We start from the raw sequence: 26000 nt of genomic DNA on the forward strand, positions 1-26000 counted from the left end.
TATTTCTTTGTTGTTTCAAGGTAACTCACTATCATCAAATAATTTCTTAAACATGACCTTTATATTCAGGCTTACCTATTAATATCAGTTGTTCTGTGAAACACTCAGCCCACATGTAACATGTTAACAGGCACAATGCCTTTCATACATATGACACAAAATCAGTTTGATGAAGTCTGTCATGACATCCTGAAAAGGAAAAATAAAAGGTTAAGTGTGGGGTGGACAGGGCAACCCTTCTTGCTCTTCCTTCCCATGATTTACCCTGCACAGGTGTGGCACTTATTCATTTTTCTGCCACAAAATATCCCAGGCCAGGATAATTAGCCAAATTAATCCATAGCCATTATTTTCTCGGGCATAATCTACTTTGTGTGCCCACTTAGAAAATTGTGAAACAGCTGTTCATAGCAGTTTGTCTGTCTGGTGCACCATCACTCACACACTTTCACACACTCACACACACCTCTGGCCAGAGCATCATCTCTCTTTGTCACTGCCTCCACAGACAGTGAACTGAATGGCGAATTTATGTTGCTAGGGTGGAATACCACCAAGTCTTTCTCGAATAAAACAATTTCGGTAACGACAGAAGCTACTCAACCTAGGCCCTGTGGCATTCCCCTTGCAACAGTGTCTAAATGTTGGTCTAAAACAGTTGGACAATATCCATCACAATGGGGTTGAATTTCTCATCGTGTTCATAACCCCCAAATTTTTCACTATTTCGTCAAAATAATCCATTTTAAACCTAGGCATGCCATTATTGAAAACTTTTTTGACGAATGTTAATTTCTGAGATATCAATTATCTGTGCACTTTAATTTTTATCTTTACTAGTATTTATTTTGCTCATGAGCTGCTCTGATTGGAGATCTCCACATAATCTTGGATCCATGGCCAAAAACACTTACATCAGGTAACCGCAGTCTCTGGGTTTGACAGCATTTGTGATTTGACAAGTTTGAAGTTTTAAACTTAAATTCAGCCCTAAGAAATAGCTATTTACCAAGATGGAGTGACTAGTTTAAATTCTTTACAAGTCATATTTTTATCTCGGACACTTTGTGTCCCTCTACTCCCCTATTTTCCTTTAAGTAATCTTGGAACATCTATGTTTATCAGCTTTAGAAAGAGGCTCTGTCTTTACATCAGAGTCTAAACTCTCCCCATATTTGGCAGTAAATCCTCTATGCTAAATCCAGTCCAAGTTTTAGCTGATTGAGAAATCAAGCAAACGGTTAACTTCTTTAATAGGGTTGGACTGGTGCCTACTAAAAGAAAACAGTTTGTTATTAGTGGAACGGATTACAAAGAACTACTATAAAACCATTGAATTATCAAATTGCAAATTAATGACAAATCAAAACCTGGGACGGTCTCTGTAGTGATCATTCATAGTACATGCAGTACCTGCCCATGAGGGAAAAGATGAAAGTCTCTAAGTCAGTTGAAAATGTCTTGGCTTATTTAGTGACTTTCTCCTTCTGCAGTGTCTTACAGTCTGTCACTTGGTGATGAGGATCTGATGCGGCATCAGAGTGTAGACTCAGGGTGCAGTTATCTTGCTCTCTGCCGCTCATGGCAGATGTCTGCAATGTTTTCAGTCTTTTTCCATTCCAGCCCCTCCCAGAAGTGTCAGATTCTTCTCACGGGGTTGTAGCGATCGTTCCTCAGCTTTTCCTGTACTCCACAGCCATAATGTATCTTTCTCCATGTTGTCTCGCTCTTTGGCAGCTGCCCAAGATGTCGTCTGCTTTCTTCTATAAAATGAACACTCAAGAGAACCACATTATAAACTTTGACCACAACCACATAAGCAATCTCTGCTATGGTCAGTCGCCTTGTGCAATTGTCCAAAATGTAAGGAATTTCATTCAGTTAACAATATATAGCATTTCTTTAGTTTATTTTAATAAGCAAGTTCTTCTTTGCTGGAAAAGAGCAAGCAGTTCCTTTGCAGAATGCAGAAAAGAGCAGTAACCTATTCTGTCTGATATGAGCATTTCCTATTTCTATACTACTTATACATTTTATTATAACTTCAAACTGATATCATATAAATAATCTACCAAACGTAACAACCAAATTCAAGAAAAAATATAATTTCCTCTTTTTTCCTCTCTCTTTATCATTAGCCAAATACGGCCGTTTAAAATAGTCACTCAATCTTGTTCCCATTGATCACAATGCAAAAGTTAATTTGGTTAACAAAAACTAAAGTCTCAATCTCTGCAATGTATCGCATTTCAGGCTGTCCCCCAGAGATAATGGACACAAACGTCATGCTCGTAAAGATAAGATGTAATGCAAACCATCTCTCTGAAAACATCTATTTCACATTGTAGTATTTGTTTATCCATCAATATAATTCCCCTGTTGCTCCCACTTTTCATAAAAACTAGCCTTTAACTTTTCAGAGCCAATACTTAATTCAAAAAAATTTTTTTTTAACCAAATCATCTAAATGCAGTTTTCCTTTCTGCTCTATATTGTAGGCCCTCTAATCAACAGTACTGTCCTATGTTTGGCTTTGTTGGTGACTGAGAGTAGGCGCGTGTCCATTTCCCTTCACATTGTGCAAACGGAAATTGCGAATTGAAAATACGCCTAATGGAAACACAAATTTCGCAAAAACTTGTATGAGGTGGTTTTCCATGTAATGCGAAAAAATTAATAATTTGCAAGACCGCAGTGGAAAAGGTGTTTTCGCATTTACAGGTCATACATATGTAAAAAGTGATATGATAATTCTTAAATGTATATAACCTTCAATGTACTAAGAAATACTTCATATGTGGCTGCTCCCCAGTATAAAGGCTTTTCCTACCAGTAATGCTTAGACAATTTACACTAGACACGTCTGCGGTGCAGTGTGGCACCGATACAGCCACTGAAGGTGCGCGTGGCCACTCTAGTGAATGCTTGTGCCACGCGCATTTCTGAAGCGGCTCTCTGCTTCTGCAAAGATACACGCATACGCCTCCTTTGAATAAATGGAGCCTGAATCTGTTTTTATGACTTATCGCAAGTGGCAAAAGATTACATTTTATTATCATAACATTGGTTAATGTAAATGCTGTCATTTCGCAGTACTTTTTAACGACATTCGTAAAATATCACCAAAGTTTTGCGCAAATAATGGAAACGTGCCTGATGCCTCTTAAAATAACAACGCATTGATCGAACACAGCTGAGTGAGATCAAAGCAAGAGTAGATTTGTTTCAAAACGTCACTTAATCAAAGGAAACTTAGCAAACAGTTGAGTACTAAACAATTTTGATGAAATGCTACTTTGCTGTTCCACCAATCCCGTGCAGATCCCATAAATAATTAAAAGAATTGCGATTTAGCAATTTATTTGTTTTAGTGCCTTGCAAGTGCCTCACAAAACTCAAATCATTTAAAAACCATTAAATCTAGGAAGGACTGGAAACTGTCCAAACAAGACCCAAAATGAAGTCCGCAGTTTTATATTAACTTTGTGATCTTTTCTGGCCAAAAGAAAGCTTCCAATACAGCAGTATTCATAAAAAAACCTAAAAGGACTGTGAACCCCACCGGCAAAGAAATGGATAATCTTTCACAAAGCTTCTATTTCGGAGTTTAGAAATGGGTAATGAAAGACGCAAAACATCCACTCTTCTTCTCACATACTATATGTGAGGGTAACAGAATAAATGCCAAATATGGCTCAATCAACATGGCGAAACGAGAATAACATCAGTTTCTCTTATAGACCAGGAGGAAATTATTTAATTATTTATTACCTGTCTGTTTGAGAAATCCCAGAAAAAAAGGCGAGCCCCAAAATGTTAAATTGGTAAAGTATCAGAATGGTCCCATTCTACATCTTCGCCACCAAACGTTTTTTCTCAGTCCTCCTGAATTCACGGCCGCAGGAAGAAAAGGGAAAACAGACACACAATCTGATATATACCTTCACTTCAAATCTTTATTGTCTTACACTGAGTTTATATTGGATAAAATAAAGGTGGTACAATCTTTTTCAACTAATAAGATATGGATTACATATGTGTTGAGTATGAGCCAAAACAACAAGTTATATAAAACATACATGTGATCAGGAATTACTGGACATATAAGGAATAATACTGGCACTGAGCCTTTCAACTTTCGGTAAAGGGCAAACTAAACTCAACAACCTGGGCCTAAAAGGTCCCCCCACCAATCTTCACTGATTCACCTCTAGGTATCATTTGCGCATGCGGGTATACATAGAGGTAAAGAGACATAAGACTAAAGAATAGAGAGAGAAAGCACAGATGGGAGGAGGGAGAAAAACAAAGGAAAGGGAGGAACCAGGAGATGGAGAGAAGACAAAAACACTCATGTAGCAAAAACAGGACACATCTGTGGAAAGAAGCATGTAAGAAGAAAGGAGGGATTGCACACTCGCAGTAATATCTGACAGAGATTATGATATAATCTAACAATATCTGTATTGACTGCATGCTCATATTATCGTATTATTTACTGGCATGCGACCTACAATAGTAAAGCTTGGCAAGTCGAGCAACGAGCATTGTTGCAGGTTGCTTTTGGCAGATATGCTGTGCTTGTGCTGCCGCGGTCGTCTTCATTTCGTCGGGTGAAACATCTCTCTCACTCTGCAGCAGGTGAGCAGAGTGAAGCAGCAACAACTTCCCCTCCGCACTCAGAGCATTGGAGCATCAGCTGCGCGCTCACTGATACCAGAAACACCGCTCCGCCTTCACTCCGAAGTATTTCAGTGTGTTTGAAATGGTATGTTCGTAGCCTATTAAAAATTTTTATTTTTTTTTAAAGTTTCAAAGTGTCTTAGGCTATTGTGTGTAAACTTTTTTTCCCCTATCACATGCCAAACTAATAACATTGAAAGCATTAAATCTTTCATTACTGCTTTTTGATGTGCAAATTTTGTTTGGAATGAAAATAACAGTACATTTTTGTCAGTCATTTTATCTAAACAATCGATGAATTTCTTCAAGATTTCAAAATCAGATAGCCTACTGATAATGTAGTAGCACTGTTGGATTACATTTGAATGCATTATTGCTAAAGCCATTGCGTGTGAATGTGCTGTATCGGTTTAAATCATGCTTTAACCCGAAAATAATCGGTAAAAGAAACAGACGAACTCCTATGGCCTGTAACTTCCCGCTCGACTATTGCAGTCATTGTAACCTTCTGATCAAGCTATATAGTTAAATGTTTAACTAGTTTAATGTTCTTGCTGAATATGCAGTTATATTATGGGCTGAATGAATTATACTCGTGATAGAGCACGCTTGGAGCGAGTGAAAACCACAACGCTTAAAATCGGCTCCTCGCTCCAGTCAGAATCACTCCACTCTGCTCGGCAGTATGTCTCTTTGTCAGACGCATGGGGAGGGTTGTGTCTTGAGGAACTATGGGAGCCTGAGTGGAGCGTCAGTGGATGTTCAAAAAAAAAAAGATTTTCCTTCAAACAAACCAATGTAAATTACAAATTCGAGTTAATTGATAAAATCGATTTATCACCCAGCCCTACTTGCTTTCATATAATTTAATAAAAAAATTATAATAATTGCAGCTGCATTTAAATGAAGGTGTGTAAAATATGTGCAAGATTTGCACTGCGCGTGTGATGCTGGATGTGCAGCATTTATTCTTGTTTTATCTTCATTACAAATCTTGTTTGGTTTTATTTTGGATAATTGCATGTAAAAAATTATTTACGTTGTAATGCATATGCAAAATGTGAATTAATATTCATATTCAAGTGTTTGTGCAAAAATGATTAATGCGCATTAATGACAGGGAGGTGCCGTCTCATCACTTAAATTTTTTCCTGATAATGAATTAACTTAAAATTTTGGTGTCTCATACATGAAAAAATATATCTACAGAAAGCTTGAAATGTCTTTTGAATGAAACTGGAAGCATTGTGTAATCTGTGAAGGTTGCATTTCTCTCGTCGGGAGAGAGTCAGCACTGTGAATTTCATCTTGCAGCCAACAAAGAAAACATTTGTTTATTAATAAATAATTGTCAAATTTTTCACAATTATTAGGCTACTTCTGCATGTGCTTTGTGGCCAACCTAATGCATGTGCATGTCCTTAGTTAAATATAAAAAAATGCATGACTAGAACTAGAAAAATCTTACGTGGGGGCAGACCATTTTTTAGTGTATAACCAAAACGAGTCCTAACTAAACCTGCTCAGCAAGTTTTAAACCCTCATAAGACACTGTGCATATGAAAGAGCAAGAGATTCACACCTTTATCTCGACCCCCACAAGCCATACATAACTACTAGGGATGGATCACGATTTTAGAATATTCGACTAGTTGATGTAATGACCGATTATCGATTAGGCTGTGCGAATATTTTCTAAGGATTTGAAACGTGCCCGGGTGCGTCTTACCCCCAAAGCCCAGTTCGGTTGACTGTGATTGCTCTGTGCTGCGCTCGGACGCGGTTTGTTGGAAGAAGTGGACCAGAGCGCTTCAGTTTAATTAGCGTGAGGTGTGCATGCAGTGTAAGCATGAACACCGGAGCAGAGAACTTCTGATACATGCAGCATGATTACGTGAACGATTCTGAGCGGCAAACGCAACAGATTTATAAAGCAATATGTTGTGAGAGGGTCTTCTGTGTCACCGCATCCCAAACTACTCAAAATAATGAATCACAAAGTTTACAGAAAAATGCATTCCACTGTGCTGAGTGAGAAGCTTCCAGTTTCCCATGTATTAAGTTGTGATTACGAGCTAGCTGCATTAAAATTATTTGTTATTTTTGAAGGAATAAAATGTCAGGCTTCTGTCAATTTTAAGATAAAATACAAACAAAAAATGTTTTTTACACTCTTTAATCTGTAGTGAGATATTCGCCTCCTTTCATGCGGCATGTGAATCAATTATATTTTCCTGTATTTGCATGTTACTGGGCTGAAACATGCCTGCACTCAGCAGCCCTACTCTTTGTATTCATTATTTTCTTGCAGCCCATATTATTATTTTCACAAGACCATAATGATGATGATAAATTATCAATTGATTATTTTATGAAAATCATTGTTATTTGTGATCGTAGATGTTTGAGGAAGGCCTCTGCAGCTGCTCCCACCTCACAGCATGCGGGACTCCGCTAACTGACGCAGCTTCACCGTCTGCGGTTTGACTTTACTAAAATCAGATTGAGGCGAATACAACTTCTTGATCATGAGATCAACATTTAGCAAGGCAGGAAAACATTAATTCTCACTGAAGGAAGACGTATTTCATTGAGCTAATGCTGTTAAATAGAGAGAGAGAGAGAGAGAGAGAACCTAGTCTAGGGCTATTCTTAAACTTGGAGCTCATTATATTGAAGTACAAATCCAAACACCAGAAACGTTATGCATTTTATGAATAATGAAATGTTAGAAGTATGCATTTTATTTATTCACATGCTGTATGGTTGAAATAATATTTTAGTTCACAACTTTAAAGGTCCTATGACATGAAAATTTAACTTTCTGAGGTTTTTTAACATTAATATGACTTCCCCTAGCATGTATGTGGTCCCCAAGTTTCTAAAAATTTTAATCGGTGCAAATCGAGATTTTACTATCTTTCTCTGCCTTTGAGAAAATGGAAGCTCAAACGGGCTGATCTGGAATCTCCTCTTTGTGACGTTGTAAAGAGAAATGTTACCTCCCCTTTCTCTGCTTTGCCCGCCCAAATATTTACATATAATTCAGTCGCAATGTCAGCACAGGCGTTACAAACAGACTTTTATTATATGGATTCGACAGCACCGCCACAAACAGTGAGTAACCCTGTTCATTATTGCCTGATCTGTGATCAGTGATTTCTGATGTGTAGTTAATCATTCAAGTTCACATAGACTTTCTTTCTAAATCGTTTAATACTGTTTATGCATCAGTGAATCAAGCCAGTGACTAAACGATCAACTTCACGTTGTTTCTCTTAGTAGCATGAAACAAATCTGTTATTTAAATTGTGATTTAACTACAGAGAGCGATCAAAGAACGCTCCCTTTTTTTCGTAGCTGTCACACATCGAGAGTATATCTGCACATTTGCCTAAACTGCCGTTAAACTGAATGACGCTGTTATGCTGCACAACAAAGCTCTTACTGTATTCATGTGTTTGCTGTTAGTTGTGGTGAAAGCATTTTGTGAGAGAAAACGTGTTGCAATAATGACGAGATCACTGCATTCACGCTATAAATAGACTCTGTCTACTCAATGCTGCTCATCACTGCAGCCTTTCATGTGATGGGAAAAGATCCAAAAAATAATTATATAATCAACAAATCCACGATTCGTTAATCTCGACAGCTGTAGTATATATATATATATATATATATATATATATATATATATATATATATATATATATACAGTATATATTTGAGAGGGGTCCACATGTAATACGCATTTCAAATGCAAAGTTGTCAGCCAATCACAACAGTTGTCGTTTACTCTGAGTCTCACAGCAGACACGCCCCTTCAAACAGAGCATTCAAGCCAGAGGGCTAATATCAGGATATAAAAAATGCTTTTTATTTCTAAATTTTAAATGTAAAAATCATACTAACAATATAAGTACACCTAAGGAAACATTAAAAAGCATTTAAAGAAAAGGAAATAATCCATGTCATGGGACCTTTAAGTTCCATTGTTTAAAAAATGCTTTATTGGCTTACGTTTCATAAACCTTCAGTTGTTATGCTCTAAAATCCAGCTTTTCACAGTATTTTCACCTCCTAAATCACTAACCTTTAAAGTCACAATTCTATAATGGTCAAATTTACTCGGGCCTATGGCATTTTATAATGACTATTATTATTTATTTTTGAATAATTGTAGCCTACATAAATAGGTGAAGCAAAACAAATATTCGGATCATCCCTTATTTTTTCCCTTATTTTCTTAAAGAATAAACACTTATTTTCTACAAGAATAAACATATTCATAGAAAAAATTTAAGCAATTAAAACCTTTTTTTAAAACTTAAATTTAAATACTACTAATGAATTTTAATACTACTTTAAAATCTCAAGGAGTTTATAAGTTAAAAAGGGTAAAATGTCACAGTGCATGTTAAATAGCCTAAATTAACCTGTGTTAACAATATTTTTAGAACTAACAATATAATTAGGGTTTTTTAAATGAACAATTCCTGTATAAAATGGGACAGCAACTTTAATATCAAACATTTTTAAATTGTCCACAGCTGAGCAACGCGAGAGGTCAGATGCAATGAAAAAAAAAAAAACTTGTTTTTTTTTAAACATGCTAAAAAATTAAGTTTATGAGAGCAAAAAATATATAAGTCGGATTAATCACATTTTTTTTAATTATTTTTTTATTATATAATTCATTTATAATGTTATAATGTACCAACAGGATATTTTTAGTTCCCTTCACTTTACAACAAATCCTTTAAATTTAACAAATTTATCAGAACAAAACAATAATTAAAAATATATAATTGTAATGGATAAATATAATGGCAGTATATAATAATATAGGCTTAGCTATAAACAAACAAATAATAATAATAATTTAAAGCAAAGCAGGAGAAATCCAAACGTTTCCATATTCGTGACGTTGCCCATTTGAAGCTTAACTATTATTCATGAGGTAAAATAGGCTTTGTAGTTGTGTTTCAGTATCGATGGAAAAAAATCATAATTAACAATGATAAAGTGGACCGCTGCTCATGCCGAATGGCTGGTGAACACCTGCTGTTTCCAGTGAATGTGCGCGACGCACCAGCGCGATCAAACAACTGAAACAGATAATACTCAGTTTGGTCACACATAAGGCATAATTCAAAAATGCAAAGTGTTAGTAGTTTGAAAAAGTTAATAATAATTATTGCTAAATGCTGGACCGTTCCCATTTCGCTCTGCATATGGAACCTGAATATTTTTTTTAAACCAAGAATGAACCGAAATGGAAACATTTAGCTTTTTATCGTATATATATATATATATATATATATATATATATATAGTACAGACCAAAAGTTTGGACACACCTTCTCATTCAAAGAGTTTTCTTTATTTTCATGACTATGAAAATTGTAGATTCACACTGAAGGCATCAAAACTATGAATTAACACATGTGGAATTATATATGGAATTATATACATAACAAAAAAGTGTGAAACAACTGAAAATGTCATATTCTAGGTTCTTCAAAGTAGCCACCTTTTGCTTTGATTACTGCTTTGCACACTCTTGGCATTCTCTTGATGACCTTCAAGAGGTAGTCACCTGAAATGGTCTTCCAACAGTCTTGAAGGAGTTCCCCGAGCGATGCTTAGCACTTGTTGGCCCTTTTGCCTTCAGTCTGCGGTCCAGCTCACCCCTAAACCCCTAAATCTCGATTGGGTTCAGGTCCGGTGACTGTGGAGGCCAGGTCATCTGGTGCAGCACCCCATCACTCTCCTTCTTGGTCAAATTGCCCTTGATGCCTTCAGTGTGACTCTACAATTTTCAGAGTCATGAAAATAAAGAAAACTCTTTGAATGAGAAGATGTGTCCAAACTTTTGGTCTGTACTGTGTGTGTGTGTATATATATATATATATATATATATATATATATACAGTACAGACCAAAAGTTTGGAAACATTACTATTTTTAATGTTTTTGAAAGAAGTTTCTTCTGCTCATCAAGCCTGCATTTATTTGACCAAAAATTCAGGCTTGATGAGCAGAAGAAACTTCTTTCAAAAACATTAAAAATAGTAACGTTTCCAAACTTTTGGTCTGTACTATATATATATATAGATATACATATATATTAGGGGTGTAACGATACGCGTATTCGTATTGAACCGTTCGGTACGAGGCTTTCGGTTCGGTACGCGGTACGCATTATGGACCGAACGGTTCGTTGGACTAATTAATTATATTTGGAAAATAAAAAAAATTGTGAAATATAATGATATGCGTTCAACAAGGTAGCCCAATAACCCAAACGACGTAACAGGCAACGCCCCTGACACCCGAAGAAGAAAAAAACACCAACTTATAAGTTTATGTTAGGCTACTCAGTCAGGCGCTCGCTCACTCAGTACGTGCTGAAGGCTCGTTGCAAAATGGCCAATGCGTTTAACAGACCAGAAATAGAAGATCCTCCAATAACCAACAGGTCTTGTGTTTGGGTGCACTTTGGATTCCCTGTAAGCTATAATGGTGATGGCAAGCGAGTGGTGGATAAAAAAACAATGATATGTCGCGTCTAGGGTACACCAGCGGGAATACAAAAAAAAAAAACCCCAGCGGGAATACTTGAAACATGTCAACTCATTTACGCCGACATCACCTTAGTGCGTCAGTATCTGGGAAAAGACGGAAAAAAGGAGAAAACATACACACAACAAACTATCCCCGCAGCATTTAGACAGACATTTCCAACGGATTCAAACAGGGCAAAAGACATCACCACGGCGATTGGTACATTTACGTTATAGCCGCGGATATGAGACCTTACTATTTACCATTCATTCTATTATCACCATTATAGCTTACAGGGAATCCAAAGTGCACCCAAACACCAGACCTGTTGGTTATTGGAGGATCTTCTATTTCTGGTCTGTTAAAGCATAAGCCATTTTGCAACGAGCCTTCAGCGCATACTGAGTGAGCGAGCGCCTTACTCTGTAGTGGAAAACGTAGGTTTTAAGAACATGCTTAATGTAATTGAGCCCCGTTAAAATAATCCTTCACGAGCCCATTTCAGACAGACCGTAATTCCTGCTTTGTTCCAAAAAACATAAGCCCTATAGAGAACCAATTGAGTAAAAACACACTCAATATAAAGAATTATAGAGTTCCATATAAAAAGTTACATCTTTGTATTTGTTCATAACTAATAGAACATTTTCATTTTTTTTATAAGGAGCTGTTTTTGTTTTATACAGTAGTATGCTGCTAAGAAAACACCATAGAAGATGGGTAAAGAAAAGCTCCATCATTGTTCAATGTAAAAAAAAAAAAAACATACTTTGTTAGTTTTAATAAATAAAACATTTTTTAAAAATCAAGGAAATTTATCTGCCAATTTTTTCTTTTTGCTGTATCTAAAACGTACCGAACCGTGACACGAGTGTATTGTATCGAACCGAACCGTGAATTTTGTGAACAGTTACACCCCTAATATGTATATATATATATTTATATATAAATATTTATTAGTGGTAGGCAATCTAGATTAATCTCACTGTAATCTTGGAATTAATCTAGATTATGTAGATTAAAATGACTCATTTGAATTTTGCCGAAGCCATTCTGAATATGTGTGCTACCCAATTAAAATAATGACTAAAAGTAATGTTAAGTCTTTGAGAACGGGTTTCTCAAGACAGGTGGTGCATTAGACCAGGGGCTCATCTCCTGTTTCCAAAATATGGTGTTATTTTATGGCATTATTTCCCTGTCAAATGTCGAGAGTGCATTATTGCACTTAAAATGTGTTCAGTGCAATATTTTTTTGTAAACTGTGTCATTAAACATGTTTTTGTTGCATTTTCACCAATCTGACCAGCAGGTGCCACGAGACTTTCTAGCACTTCAAAACAGTGAATGAACAATTATGCCTGTTTACCACTGCAGGCATGAGCTTCACATCAGCTTCACGTCAGCGTAACTACAACACTCTCAGATACACGTTGCTCTTGTAAGAATTTTCTCTGGGCTCGTTCAGAGAGTATGCCTGCACTTAAAACATGTCCAGTACAATCGCGAATCTCTCCTCTTCGCTTAAAGTAACGTTTTAAGTGCAGGCATACTCTCTGAGCGAGCCCAGAGAAAATTCTTACAAGAGCAACGTGTATCTGAGAGCGCAGAGAGATTGTATTAATGTACTTTTGCGCTACAATAATGCGCTCTCGACATAGGTGAAAGTCATCATAGCTCGCGTAGTATAGTCCCAGCTCCGAACCCAACTTTGAGAATAGATTAACTGCGATATTTTTTTTTATCCCCCGTTAACACAGCACGTTAATGCTATGTTTTTTTTATCGCCCGATAAGAGTCTCACGTTAACGCAGCACATTAACGCCAATAACGGCCCACCACTCTATATATATATATATATATATATATATATATATATATATTAATATTATACACACACACATAGGCCTTATATTTATTTACTGTTTAATAACAATAGCATGCATATGATCCTTTGTGTAAAGGTCTTCTTTAAATTTTTGATGAGTAGACTATAGCCTAAGACTATCCTACATTTTGAAATTAACTCCATGTAAAAATTTCAATGTTTTTGACCCCTACCAGTCACCCCCATTTTTTGGCATGGAGACAGAAATGACATACTAAATACTGACTAGACTTCTGACTAGATACATAATCAAGATTTGTTCACAAAGCTGACACTTCAAAACTCTGACACTTTATTGTTCAGGAATCAGAATTACTCAGACTGTTGTGATAATAGAGATATATATAAGCTCAAACATAGAAACAAAAATGAAAATATTAAAAACATATTTTTTTAAATGTATTAAAAAAATTATTGATGTAGGATATGAGTTTAGGAACACCGTGTAGCTAAAGCCACAATTCTACCAAAGCCACAATTCTACCAAAGCTTCAATTGAAATTTCATAATCCAATCTGTAAAACTGTGAATTTCATAATCCAATCTGTAAAACTGAATTTCATGAAATATTTTCTAAGGCCATGTTGTGTGTTTTTAGAGAAGGCTAATCTGATTGATTTATGGAACTTGTCATCTCTGTAAGATCACACATGCAAACACTCCTGTCTGTGTTTTTGGCTATGAATACTCCTGCATTCATGATTCTGTTGTCCTCACCAAACGAGTCTTTTCACACCTCCGCCAGGTATGACACATTATCCGTATTATTCTTTTATCATTATTCTTTTGTTTTTATTCCACCTTTATTAGCCTTTGTTGTGGTATATCAAGCTTTACAAAGGCACCAACCTGCAATCTCTCTTTTAATCTCAGTATGAATTTAGCCCTTATTTATCAAAAGTCTTAATATAAAAATACAACAAAACATTTTCTTATGACCTTATGTGAATTATGACAGAAATGCATTATAAAGAAGAAATGCACCTGCTATTAGTAGCATTAGAGCTAACGTTAGCATCAAGCTACAGCAGACAATTTATGAAATTATTAGTACACTTTTACTCAAAACTCACTTTAAAACCCGATCGAGTGTTTGTAATAACATCCTTTCGCGATCACGGGTGGAATTTGGTCGTTTACTGTTGTAAAAATATGCTATTTATAGTCTTTTACATCGCTGCACAAGTTAGCATTTCCGAAGTACATTTTTTATAAAAATGCCCCAGATCTCAAGAAAATCTCATATCATAATTGCGGGTTTATTATTCATATATTTAGTGTGTACAGAGGTGTATCAGTGTTGTTATGGGCAGATAACAACCAGGAAGTGTACAGGAACCATGTGACACAATGTGGCGTTGTCCGGTTATGACACACTAAAGATTGACAAGGCGAAGGACCAAGCATATGAAGTAAACATAAGTAAGGCCATCCTTAAAAATATTCTTGTTTGCCATAACCCGACCGACCCTGTCAATTTAGGACCGACTCAATTTATTTTATTTTTTTTGCTTTCAGTCCGACCAAGTTGCCGATTGCAATAAAATAATATTAAATATATTTAAGTATTGTAAATATATAAATTTCCTAGACCTACATACAAACGAAGGCTATCTTCTTTAATTTAAAAAAACCTGTGACGTCATCTATGTTTACACGGATATCACACTGCCTGTGCGTTCGCTTCGTCTCATATTCTCATTCATTGTCAGAGTCAACGGTTCTCGCTTGGTAATGATGGCTGCGGCTGCAGTAAAGAAAATGTTTGCGGTCACTGTTCAAAGTCATACGGGGTTCGGGCACCATAATACATCTAAAAATGCATTAAAACAGCTCGACACCGCTTTAACTTGGCACGAAGTTCTGGAAAAACTGCCCAGATCTTTTCCCATCCCTTCTCCCGTCTAGTCTAAAACTGTGTCCGTGTCGACACGGCTGTCACTTTATGTTAGAAAATCTACTGCACAAATCGATTGGACCAACCAACACAAGTTTAGAAAACGAAAATAGGAAATTGATTTTAACGACCTTCTCTCGGAGCACGTCCAGGTTTTATTTTATTTTTTTGGAACACGCGTCATGCAGCAACTGCAGCTTCTGACAAACACGCATAACTGCAAATAATACTTCTGCACAATGTTTCTCTTTTTACAACAGGGTATTCAGTCTCATGCATGCAGATACAGATTCGGGCTAGAATCGCCTAGGGCTGTCAAAATAGCTGAAAAACTTAATTCGATTTTTTTTCCTTAAATATGATCAAAATTCGAATTGTATTCAAATTTAAAATGCATAATTTCAGTTAGGGTGAAGAAAAGCTTTTTGCTTTTCTTCTGAGGCCTCAAGATCGCAAGCGCATCGAGCAAAATATTACTGCATGTTTATTCAAAGCATTAGAATACATGACTGTGAAAAAACAACATATTTAAAATAATTTTTATGAACCAATTTGTATTAAGTTGCTTAAAAAACTATAAACAAAACAGTGTCATGTATGCATGCATTGTAAAATAAAAAGGGCGGAAAACCAGTCACACAGAATAATTTTTTTTCATTTAAAAACATGAGATGCAGTGGGATGGGGAACAAAAACCCCACATAAAGTCTTGAGACATTTCTTGAAAATCAAATTAAATAAATTTTACATGTCTTTCTAAACATGCGGCTCTCTTGCTCTCTTGTCCGCCTTTGAAAGTTGTGTAGACACGGCTGTGCGCACGGCGAGATTGAATGGAACAAGGACTGTGAAGTACCGGGGCTCACAAGGCAGCTTCCTTAATGCACACCTAAAATTCGAATGCAACGTTTTTGCATTCGAATGTGGATTTTCATTTTAAATTCGACATTTATTCGAAATTCGATTTTGCTATTTTTTTTGACAGCCCTAGAATCGCCTATGCAGTTTTTTTGTTGTTGACATTTCTAATCGTAAACACAGCCATGTTGAAGCCTGCAGTAAATGTTTTGCATTATGGCAGTCCACTCTGCTTATTGTTTTTTGAAAATGTTGCACTCCTGTTTGTTATTGTGCACGTAACTTCTCGCCAATAAATCATCAGAAATATTGGTCTTTACATTCATCCTGCCTGTTGTCCGTGGATTTACCTATATTTGGTGTTATTTGCCATATAAAACGTATTTAGACATGCAAAATCGATTTTACAATCGATTCAATGAACACTTGTCACTCAAATCAAACAGGATTTTTTCACAAAAGTGACAACCCAAGATAGCAAAGTAAACGGTCTCTCATTTGTAGGTTGCATTCATCCTGCCTGTTGTCCGTGGATTTACCTATATTTGGTGTTATTTGCCATATAAAACGTATTTAGACATGCAAAATCGATTTTACAATCGATTCAATGAACACTTGTCACTCAAATCAAACAGGATTTTTTCACAAAAGTGACAACCCAAGATAGCAAAGTAAACGGTCTCTCATTTGTAGGTTGCATTGATACCTAGTTGTGGATGCAAGTAAAACAGTATAACAGTACCTCATTTTTTTCTTCTCACCTGAAATTCATGCAATAAACATGTTTTTGACAAAGATTTTAATTTGTTTGCGGTCTATATAGCCTGCATTAAAATGAGGTTTGCAATTATGCACCCGAAGGCACGGGCTGAAGACCCAGTCAGTGACGTCACGATATGCTAATTTGTTTAAATTCATACCTACGTCATCGCCATCACCAAAATGTTCCTTTTTTTTTTTTTTTACATTGAAACTTGAAAAAAAAATTGACCGACCTACCGACCCCTTTTTTTTTTTTATTTACTGTTACTGCAAACCAAAATATTTTTAAGAATGGCCTAAATATATCCATATATCTCCGCGGATATGCATCTTTGTTCTATAAATCCTTATTGACGCTGTTCAGTGAGTCTATTTGAACACAAATAAACCGCTCCAGACGTGACTGAATATAAATGAGTGGTGAACTTGTATTCAAAATGTGGCATAATACGGATTTATTATTTTGCACTCCTGACATAAATTACTAAATAACTGTCACTGCAACAATGTTTTATCAAAACATTGGTCATATATCGAAGCTAGAGTCTTTAAACTTTCAATTGATGCACAGTTTGTCCAGAACAAGTAAGAGTGATGTTTAAAATGCTGTTAAAGGCAAACAATAATAAACTGGGGCCGTCGCCCATCCTTGCACGCAAAGTGGTAGTAGTAAACAAACCCGCACGTCTCTGCCATTCATTTATTTATTCATTCATCCATTCACACAGAGACCTGCAGAACATGCAGGATTCATATTTCAACCAACTTTTGCGGCTTAACATTTACAGATACTGGTCCATATGGAGATTTGATTAATTTATGCAAACTTTGACAAATTCCATGACTTTCCATATTTAAATGTAAGTTTCATTTTCATGACTGGATTTTGAGATATCGTCCGCATTTTCTGCTTCGCAGAAATCATAGCGTTGTATGCATCAAGAACCGGGTTGACCGGCTACTCGGTACCACCAGTACTTAAACCTGGTACAGTGACATTTTCATTTTTACCGACTTGGTACCGAAGTACTGGGTTTTTTGACAGCTCTATTTTATAATTTTTACATTTATTTTTAAGCAAGAACACCCCAAAATGGACAAAAAAGCGGGTATAAAAACATGAAGATGTAGGAAAAAGTGCAACAACCAATTAAAATAAAGCGTATAAAGTCAAACTAAATTGCATTTTAAAAGCTTAATATTGAATTAAATGTTAGAACATATATGATCGGTTATGTTTATTCTTTTATTTTTTCTTAACAAAGGGCACTATATATGGCTAAACCCATCAGGATTTGTGCCACCAAGAAACACGCAAAGTTGAGAATAAATTATTAAGCTGTGTATAACAGTGAATCGACAGGATTTTACCCTCTATAAACATATGTATACATTTATAATCATTCACTTATAAAAACTCATTGGATGAGTGATTTCAATTTGCTTTCTTCCGGGTTTTACATTTTTTTTTATATATACACATTCTTGTCATGAGTGCTACGAATACGGACAGGCAAAGGCTTGTACTCAGTTTTTAGAGCATTTTTTTTTTTTTTTTACTGTAAGGTTTGGTGAGAATAAGACTTATAATAATGTAGGTTTGATGATTGACCTTTTGAAAGAGGTTTTAGTGCATGTTTAATGGCAAAATATATTTTTCTGTAGTCAAGTCACCTTTACTTATATAGTACTTTAACAAAACAGATTGTCAAAACAGCTTTACAATATCAAATAGGAAAATAGTGTGTCAGTGCAAAAGGACAATAGTAAACACTCAATTTTTACTTAAAGGCAGTTCATCATTGATGAGTAATACTTTAGTAAAAAATTATTTGACTGTTTTGTAACCCTCCTATTTGAGAACATAGCTGCATTTAACAGCAACAATCTTGTCATAGAAGCGATTGAGTCTTTTCACTAATTTGAAATTCACCTTAATGAACATGTTTAGGATGGAGGACTTTGATGCTGAAGAGGAGGATGAAGAGGCTCTGATTGAGCAGCGACGACAACAGCGACTTGCCATTGTCCAGGTACGAAAATATAGCAAATTTTCTGAAAGACTAACTTTTTTTGAGAGAACATGATCAGATTATACATCCATGAAACTGTTCTGTATTGATATAGAAATATAAAGCGGTAAATGAGGACAGCAATATGGGCTCCATGGCATCAGAGCCCAGCAGCCCTCAGAGCAGCATGCATAGTCGTTCACCTTCCCCTGATGACATCCTGGAGCGGGTAGCAGCTGATGTAAAGGAATATGAGCGGGAGAATGTAAACACTTTTGAGGCCAACATCAAGGCTAAGCACAACCTCATCACTCAGGAGAAAGAAGGTATTATACTCTGCTAGAGCCCGACCGATATGGATTTTTTGGGGCCGATGCCGATATTAACTCGAGAAGAGCCGATTTATAAGCCGATATTTTGATTTTGAAAATAGACTGGATATTAGACCCATTTCCTATAAACTGCACTTACACAACATTCAATAGCAAAATATCTGCCTATTCTATGTATGTGGGCTGTATAAACCATTTTCCAGAAGGGATTATGTTAAAAAAAAAGCCTTAGATTACAGTCTCAATGAATAAACAATTGCACATCAAAAGTATATATTTTTTTTAATGATCAAAAAACAGTCTGGTTTTAAACATTTAACACTTTTACTTTCTTCCAGTTGAAGCGGGTTTTAACAGTCTGTGTGTGTACTGTAAATAAATTATAATACTAAAGTTAAAGTATTAGCAGAAGTAGTTCCACACTTTGCTGCTACAGCATTCACCTTTTTCAGCCATCTGTAGGCAGAAAGAGAGACAGAGAAAGAATAAGCATGTATTAATATCACCATGTATCATTACTCATGTCATCATTAGAATTATAATAATAATAAACAGGGATCTCCTACATAGGCAAAAGGTAGTTACTGTAACTACACTATTTGCTCTCACAGACACATTCACAACGGACCCGTACATCTTCTCTTCTCTTTGTGCAGTCTGAATCAAAACATCGTCATGCACTGGCGAACGTAAAGTTAGCCTACTGTTACCGGAAGATTACGGAATCTATTCGAAGTTGAATGGTTAACGTTAGTGTCATGAACACACCGCTGTCAATTTTAAGAAGAACCACCTTCAAACAAGTTAATAGCAAGCATTTAAGGTGCTTGCTAAAAAAGGAAGCTATATTAGCGTTAGAGTAACGTAACAGTTGTTGTTTTTTCGAGGCACGCTGTACATAACTTCTAGTCATTGACTACACGCGGCCCCCTGCCACAGTTACGCGGTCATAATGTGCAGATATATTTAGATATATTATCTGCAGATATATTTAGAATAAGTTAAACGCTAATGTAATAGTTTGACCTCTTATTAACGTTCGCGCTCTTCCACTGATAAACATGGTATTAGCTTTGTTGCTAATCTAATATAGCAATGCATTAGCGGCTGTAAGTGATGTTACAGAATATTTAGAAGTGATAATGATTGGACCGTTAGCTAGAACTACCACACTGTTTTTATATACAGTGTATGAACTAAATCTACAATCATTTCACATGACGAACGACAGACTCACCGTCAAAAGAGGGCACCTCCTGTGGCTTGGCTGATAGCTTTCTTCCGTAGTGGATTTCTGGCGCTGTTGTCAACTGGGGAGTTGCAGAGCTCCCTCTGGTGGGCAAACTATGCAACACTCATAACATGAGTGAAGCATGAGACTCTGTTTCTCATGTTTCATCGGCCGTTATAAACGCCGATGCCGATTTAAATGCAATTAGCTCATATCGGCCGATAATATCGGCCGGCCGATATATCGGTCGGGCTCTATACTCTGCCATAAGTTGGGTTATTAGCTGGGTTCTTGGTTCTCGCTTGCTTTTCAGGGAATATTGGGCAATGTTAATGTGCCAGAACTGGATGGTCTTTTCCCTATAAAAACACATTAAATAGTCTGTAATCTATTGGTTTACTCTTGTTGTCTTTTATGCAGGAGCCAAACCAAAGAAACCCTCAGCACCCGACATGTTCACGGAGTCAGATGACATGTTTGCTGCAGATTTTGATGTAAGTTTATTTGGCTTTTCCTGCAGCTTTAAGATTAAACCAGTTGGTTATTTTGAGAGATCTGACTGCTTTGTCACTCCCATTACAGAGTGCCAGACTGAGGGCTGCAGGTATTGGTAAAGATTTTAAGGAGAACCCCAATCTCAGGGATAACTGGACTGATGCAGAAGGATACTACCGTAAGCCTTATTTAAATCCAAAGTCTTCCTTCTTTTCTAAATGCAGTGCATTTTAAATGCAGGAATGAATAATTAAAAACATCACTTTTTAGGTGTGAACATCGGTGAGATACTGGACAAGCGGTATGATGTGTATGGGTACACTGGACAGGGTGTGTTCAGTAATGTGGTCAGAGCCAGAGACACTGCCCGGGCTGGCCAGGAGGTGGCAGTCAAGATCATCCGAAACAATGAGCTCATGTAAGTACTCCTCTTTGTGATTTTGCCTTGGTGCTCTTTTGTGTTTTACCCAAATGTTAGTTTTCAACCATATCTAATCCTTTGTAGTCATGGCTGAATTTTTTATTCAGTGGTTTTGTTTATTGTGTCTTCAGGCAGAAGACGGGACTGAAGGAGCTTGAATTTCTAAAGAAGCTGAATGACGCAGATCCTGATGATAAATTTCACTGTTTGCAGCTCTTCAGACACTTTTACCACAAACAGCATCTCTGTTTGGTGTTTGAACCTCTAAGGTAATTTCATGGTTGCTGATTGTGTGTGCATCTGTTTGAGAAAATTGCTAAGGATGCAATATATATTTTACCTGATACCAATGCAAAAATTAGCTGGAGCCAATAACATCACTTTTCACCATTAAGCAGTGTGACTATTTTTAACATTTCTTATAAAACTTTTTTTTTGTCTCCTGGAAATTCAGCTTTGCTATTACAGGAATAAATGACATACACCTTGTCACTTTTCCATCCTTGATGAGTTTGCATCCCTGCTAGATATATACATGTAGAATTTTACATTCTTTGTGAATAGGGCATCAAAACATTTTCATGCCATTAGAAAAGGTGAATGTTTTATATTTTAAAATGTTGAACTCTGCAAAGTGTACACATGTTTGAAATGGGGCTGAACTAAGCCTTGAAATGAGGAGCTTCCCTAATTAGCCTCATCAAACTAATTCCAAGATGAATATCATATAATAAATATGAATATTAATGTCAATGTTCACTAATATAAAATGCATTCAATATCATCTCAGACGTGTATTTTGCATTAGTCATTCACAGCTGTTTTTCGCTGTGTTTGTCTCTATCAGTATGAATCTGCGTGAAGTGCTTAAGAAGTATGGTAAAGACGTGGGGCTGCACATCAAGGCAGTTCGTTCCTATAGTCAGCAGCTCTTTTTGGCCCTCAAACTACTGAAACGCTGCAACATCCTTCATGCTGACATCAAACCAGACAACATATTGGTGAGCATCATCTTTATGGCTGCTCCCTCAAGAGATTCCATTCATTCACTCATTCTCTCTTTCTGCAGGTGAATGAATCAAAGACTATTCTTAAACTCTGTGATTTCGGCTCTGGATCTCATGTTGCTGACAATGAAATCACTCCCTACCTAGTCAGCAGATTCTATAGGGCACCTGAAATCGGTAAGTTGCATTGTAGCTATGTGATTAGCAGGTTTACCTATGTTCATGTTATTATATTTTAGTTTCCACAGATTTTTTTTACAGAACTTCAATCACAGCTGAACTTGTGAATGGGCCTAGTAATTGGATCTAACTTTCTCTTTCTTCCCAGTCATTGGTAAACCATATGATTATGGCATTGATATGTGGTCAGTCGGCTGTACCCTGTATGAGCTTTACACTGGAAAGATCCTGTTCCCTGGCTCTTCCAACAACCACATGCTGAAGCTGGCTATGGATCTGAAGGGCAAGATGCCCAACAAGGTACTGAACCAGAGTATTCAAACTTTTTATTTTCTTTTTTGGAACTTGCTTGTTTGTTACATTTAAAAGATAAAGGGGGAAAAAAACGATGAAACTTGCCTTTTTTTTTTCTTTTGTACAGTTTCCATTATCTTTGATATTTGCGAAGAATTATGTGCATTTCTCAAAACAATTTGTACAAACAGCACCACAAAATGGATTGACTGTAAAAGCCTGTAACTTAATCAAAATCTTTAGTTCGTCTCTCGAAGGTATTTTTTCAGTGAACTCGTCAGTGCCATCATAATGAAAAGTCCTTGTGTCATTGTTTACAAACAAGATCATCAGTATTTATATTTTTTGGACTATAAGTATAAGTCGCATCAGTCCAAAAATACGTCATGATGTGGAAAAAAACATATATAAGTCGCACTGGACTATAAGTCGCATTCATTTAGAACCAAGAGAAAACATTACCGTCTACAGCCGCGAGAGGGCGCTCTATGCTGCTCAGTGTAGGCTACAGGAGCACTGAGCAGCATAGAGCGCCCTCTCGCGGCTGTAGACGGTAATGTTTTCTCTTGGTTCATTTCTCTTAGTTCATTTCTCTTGGTTCATGTCAAATTAATTTTGATAAATAAGTCTCACCTGACTATAAGTCGCAGGACCAGCCAAACTATGGAAAAAAAGTGCGACTTATAGTCCGGAAAATACGGTAATCATGTTGTTAATATAACACACCGATGATGCATTTATATACCGTCACAGCCACTTGCACGCAGCCCAACATTAAATCTGTTAACCAACCATCAATAACTTTAATCTGTCATCGATTAATCATTGACATCCCTAAAAGCAACTGATAATGTAGGAAACCGCAGACAATCCATATAGCCTACATAATCAATTGCATGAATGTACCAAAGTAATCGCAAAAGAGTTGTTCAAAAGAATGAAAAACTGCTTTTATAATGTGCACAAGTGACTAGATCAGTGGTTTTCAAACCTCTCCATGAAGTACCCCCAGCACTGCACTTTTTATACGTCTCCCTATATCTGACACACCTACTTCAGGTCTTGCAGTCTCCACTTATGAGTTGGTTCAGGTGTGATAGATAAGGAAGACGTACAAAACGTGCAGGGCTGGGGGTACTCCAGGACAGGTTTGAGAACCACTGGACTAGATTATGTGGAGGTTGAACAAGTAGTTTTGAGAATTTCATTTCTGATTTGAGAAATACACCAAAGTGACTGAGTAAACGTGTAAATATATACTGCCATTTAATTCTTGTGTATAAATCCTTACATGGTGTTTTTTGAATTGTGTAGATGATCCGGAAAGGCCTGTTTAAAGACCAACATTTTGACCAGAGCTTGAACTTCCTGTATATAGAGGTAGACAAAGTGACTGAAAGGGTACGTTCCAGTTCATGTGTTGGTTTCCACTTTCATGGTGTTATTTTTTCTAATTGGCTTTAATGCCATTCACACAACTATGATAACAGCACACATCTGTTTCATGCCCTTCACCTTCTCTTACACATTCTTTTAAACTTTCAGGAGAAGGTAACTGTGATGAGCACCATTAACCCCACTAAAGACCTGCTCGCGGACATGATCGGTGGTCAGAGGTTACCTGAGGATCAGAGAAAGAAGGTCATGCAGCTTAAAGATCTGTTGGACGGTACTCTGATGCTGGACCCAGCTAAACGCATCAGCATCAACCAAGCCCTACAGCACCCTTTCATTCAGGAAAAGATATGATACTTTCATGCCTAACCTGTGACTATCCATTGTTCCAGGACTGAGCCAATAGACTCAAGCTCAGAATGTTTATCATCACAAGACTTTCAATTTTCTATTTTTATTCATGTTTTTCTAGTGATTTTTGTTTTGCCCAGTCATTTTTTATTCGGATCTCTCAGATTGGTCTTGTTTTTATTGTACATATGAATACATAGTCATTCCCTTGAGAGAGAGGCATGTTTAGCTGTTATCAGACTTTGTCTTATTTAACTTCAGAAGTGACCGAAATGTGCAAAATGCAGCATTTATATGTTAGTTTAGTGTTCAGATGTTGAAAGGAAGAAATAGCTGAGAAACAAGTTATTTTTGTGATTCTACAATTATAATGCAAATGTGTCCTTTTTGGTAACCATTTAAACAAGTGGCTTCAATTTAGATTTACTTTATAATAGTTCATGATGTACAGCTGTTTAAAATAGTGGTTTTGCTCTAGTACATTTACCTCAAATGATACTGGAAATCACACTAGAAACCTTCTTGTCCCATTTTATTTGTCCCACCTTACAAGCCTGTCCTATTAAGAAATTTACGTGGGTCCTTAAGGTGTTAAATCTTAGTGAATGATTCCAAATTGTCACTTTTTGACGACTAAATTGTAAATTTACTTGTATTTCCAAAAACTCTAAAGCTGTTGTTTTTAATTTGAAAAATCTACTTTTTGGATCATTAGTCTCTATTGGTGTATATTAGCCACTTGCTATTGCTATAGTTATCTCTGGAGTTTGACCCTGGCACCACATTACGATCCAATTTCAGTATACCAGGCCTGTTAGAGATGATGCTTAAATTTAAAGTCCCAAATATTTAAATTATGTGGTAGGAAGAGCCACAATGCCAACATTGAAGCGTAAAAGAAAGTCTCTCAGACATGCCCTGAGAGATGGGTGATCACTTATTTTACAGTGTAAATAATTCAATTTTTGCAGCATAAAACATGTTTTTCCTAACTGGGATTATTTTTTTTTTTTAATAAACTTGAAAGATTTGATTGTGAAGGAAAATTAAAATGGCTACATGAGTGTAATCTTTTTACTAATAAAAGGTTTTGCTTTTTAGTAATAGTGTAAAACTTTTTTCAGCTGCTATTGGGATTTGTTGTTTAACTGAAAAATATTTCTTTACATTTTGCTTTACATAGACTATGGATAATACAGCATTACATCATTATAACAGTAAAACAAATGGCATTACAATCTAGACAAATCTGTTAAAGTGAGGCGAATAGTTAGGTCCATATATATATATATATATATATATATATATTTATATATATATATATATATATATATATATTGTATTTTTCGGACTATAAGTCGAACCTGAGTATAAGTCGCATCAGTCCAAAAATACGTCATGATGAGGAAAAAAACATATAAGTCGCACTGGACTATAAATCGCATTTATTTAGAACCAAGAACCAAGAGAAAACATGAAAATACGGTATATAATAGGCACGATTTTTATTTTGGCTGCTGACCAAAACGTATTCAAGTTACAGTTATAACTCACAGGTCCTCTCTAGGTGCTGATCCACCATCTGGGCTGAATCGTACTGGATCTGGGTAACTACAGTGACCATCTG

At 36.3% G+C, this 26000-nt stretch overlaps 1 protein-coding gene across 1 annotated transcript in view; it reads left to right on the forward strand.

Moving 5' to 3' along the window:
- Window positions 1-24890, forward strand: part of prpf4bb (pre-mRNA processing factor 4Bb) — a 72737-nt gene extending 47847 nt beyond the window's left edge. Inside the window, exons 5-15 of the mRNA XM_059524036.1 lie at window positions 18607-18688; window positions 18783-18993; window positions 20651-20724; window positions 20813-20903; window positions 20996-21143; window positions 21278-21415; window positions 21994-22147; window positions 22216-22330; window positions 22482-22633; window positions 23942-24028; window positions 24173-24890. Coding sequence (XP_059380019.1) covers window positions 18607-18688; window positions 18783-18993; window positions 20651-20724; window positions 20813-20903; window positions 20996-21143; window positions 21278-21415; window positions 21994-22147; window positions 22216-22330; window positions 22482-22633; window positions 23942-24028; window positions 24173-24376 — 1456 coding nt within the window. The 3' untranslated portion in view covers window positions 24377-24890. The remainder of the gene's footprint in view (window positions 1-18606; window positions 18689-18782; window positions 18994-20650; window positions 20725-20812; window positions 20904-20995; window positions 21144-21277; window positions 21416-21993; window positions 22148-22215; window positions 22331-22481; window positions 22634-23941; window positions 24029-24172) is intronic.
- Window positions 24891-26000: the final 1110 nt, after the last annotated feature.

The sequence above is a fragment of the Carassius carassius genome, chromosome 35 (assembly GCF_963082965.1).
Source record: "Carassius carassius chromosome 35, fCarCar2.1, whole genome shotgun sequence".
Lineage (NCBI taxonomy): Eukaryota > Metazoa > Chordata > Actinopteri > Cypriniformes > Cyprinidae > Carassius > Carassius carassius.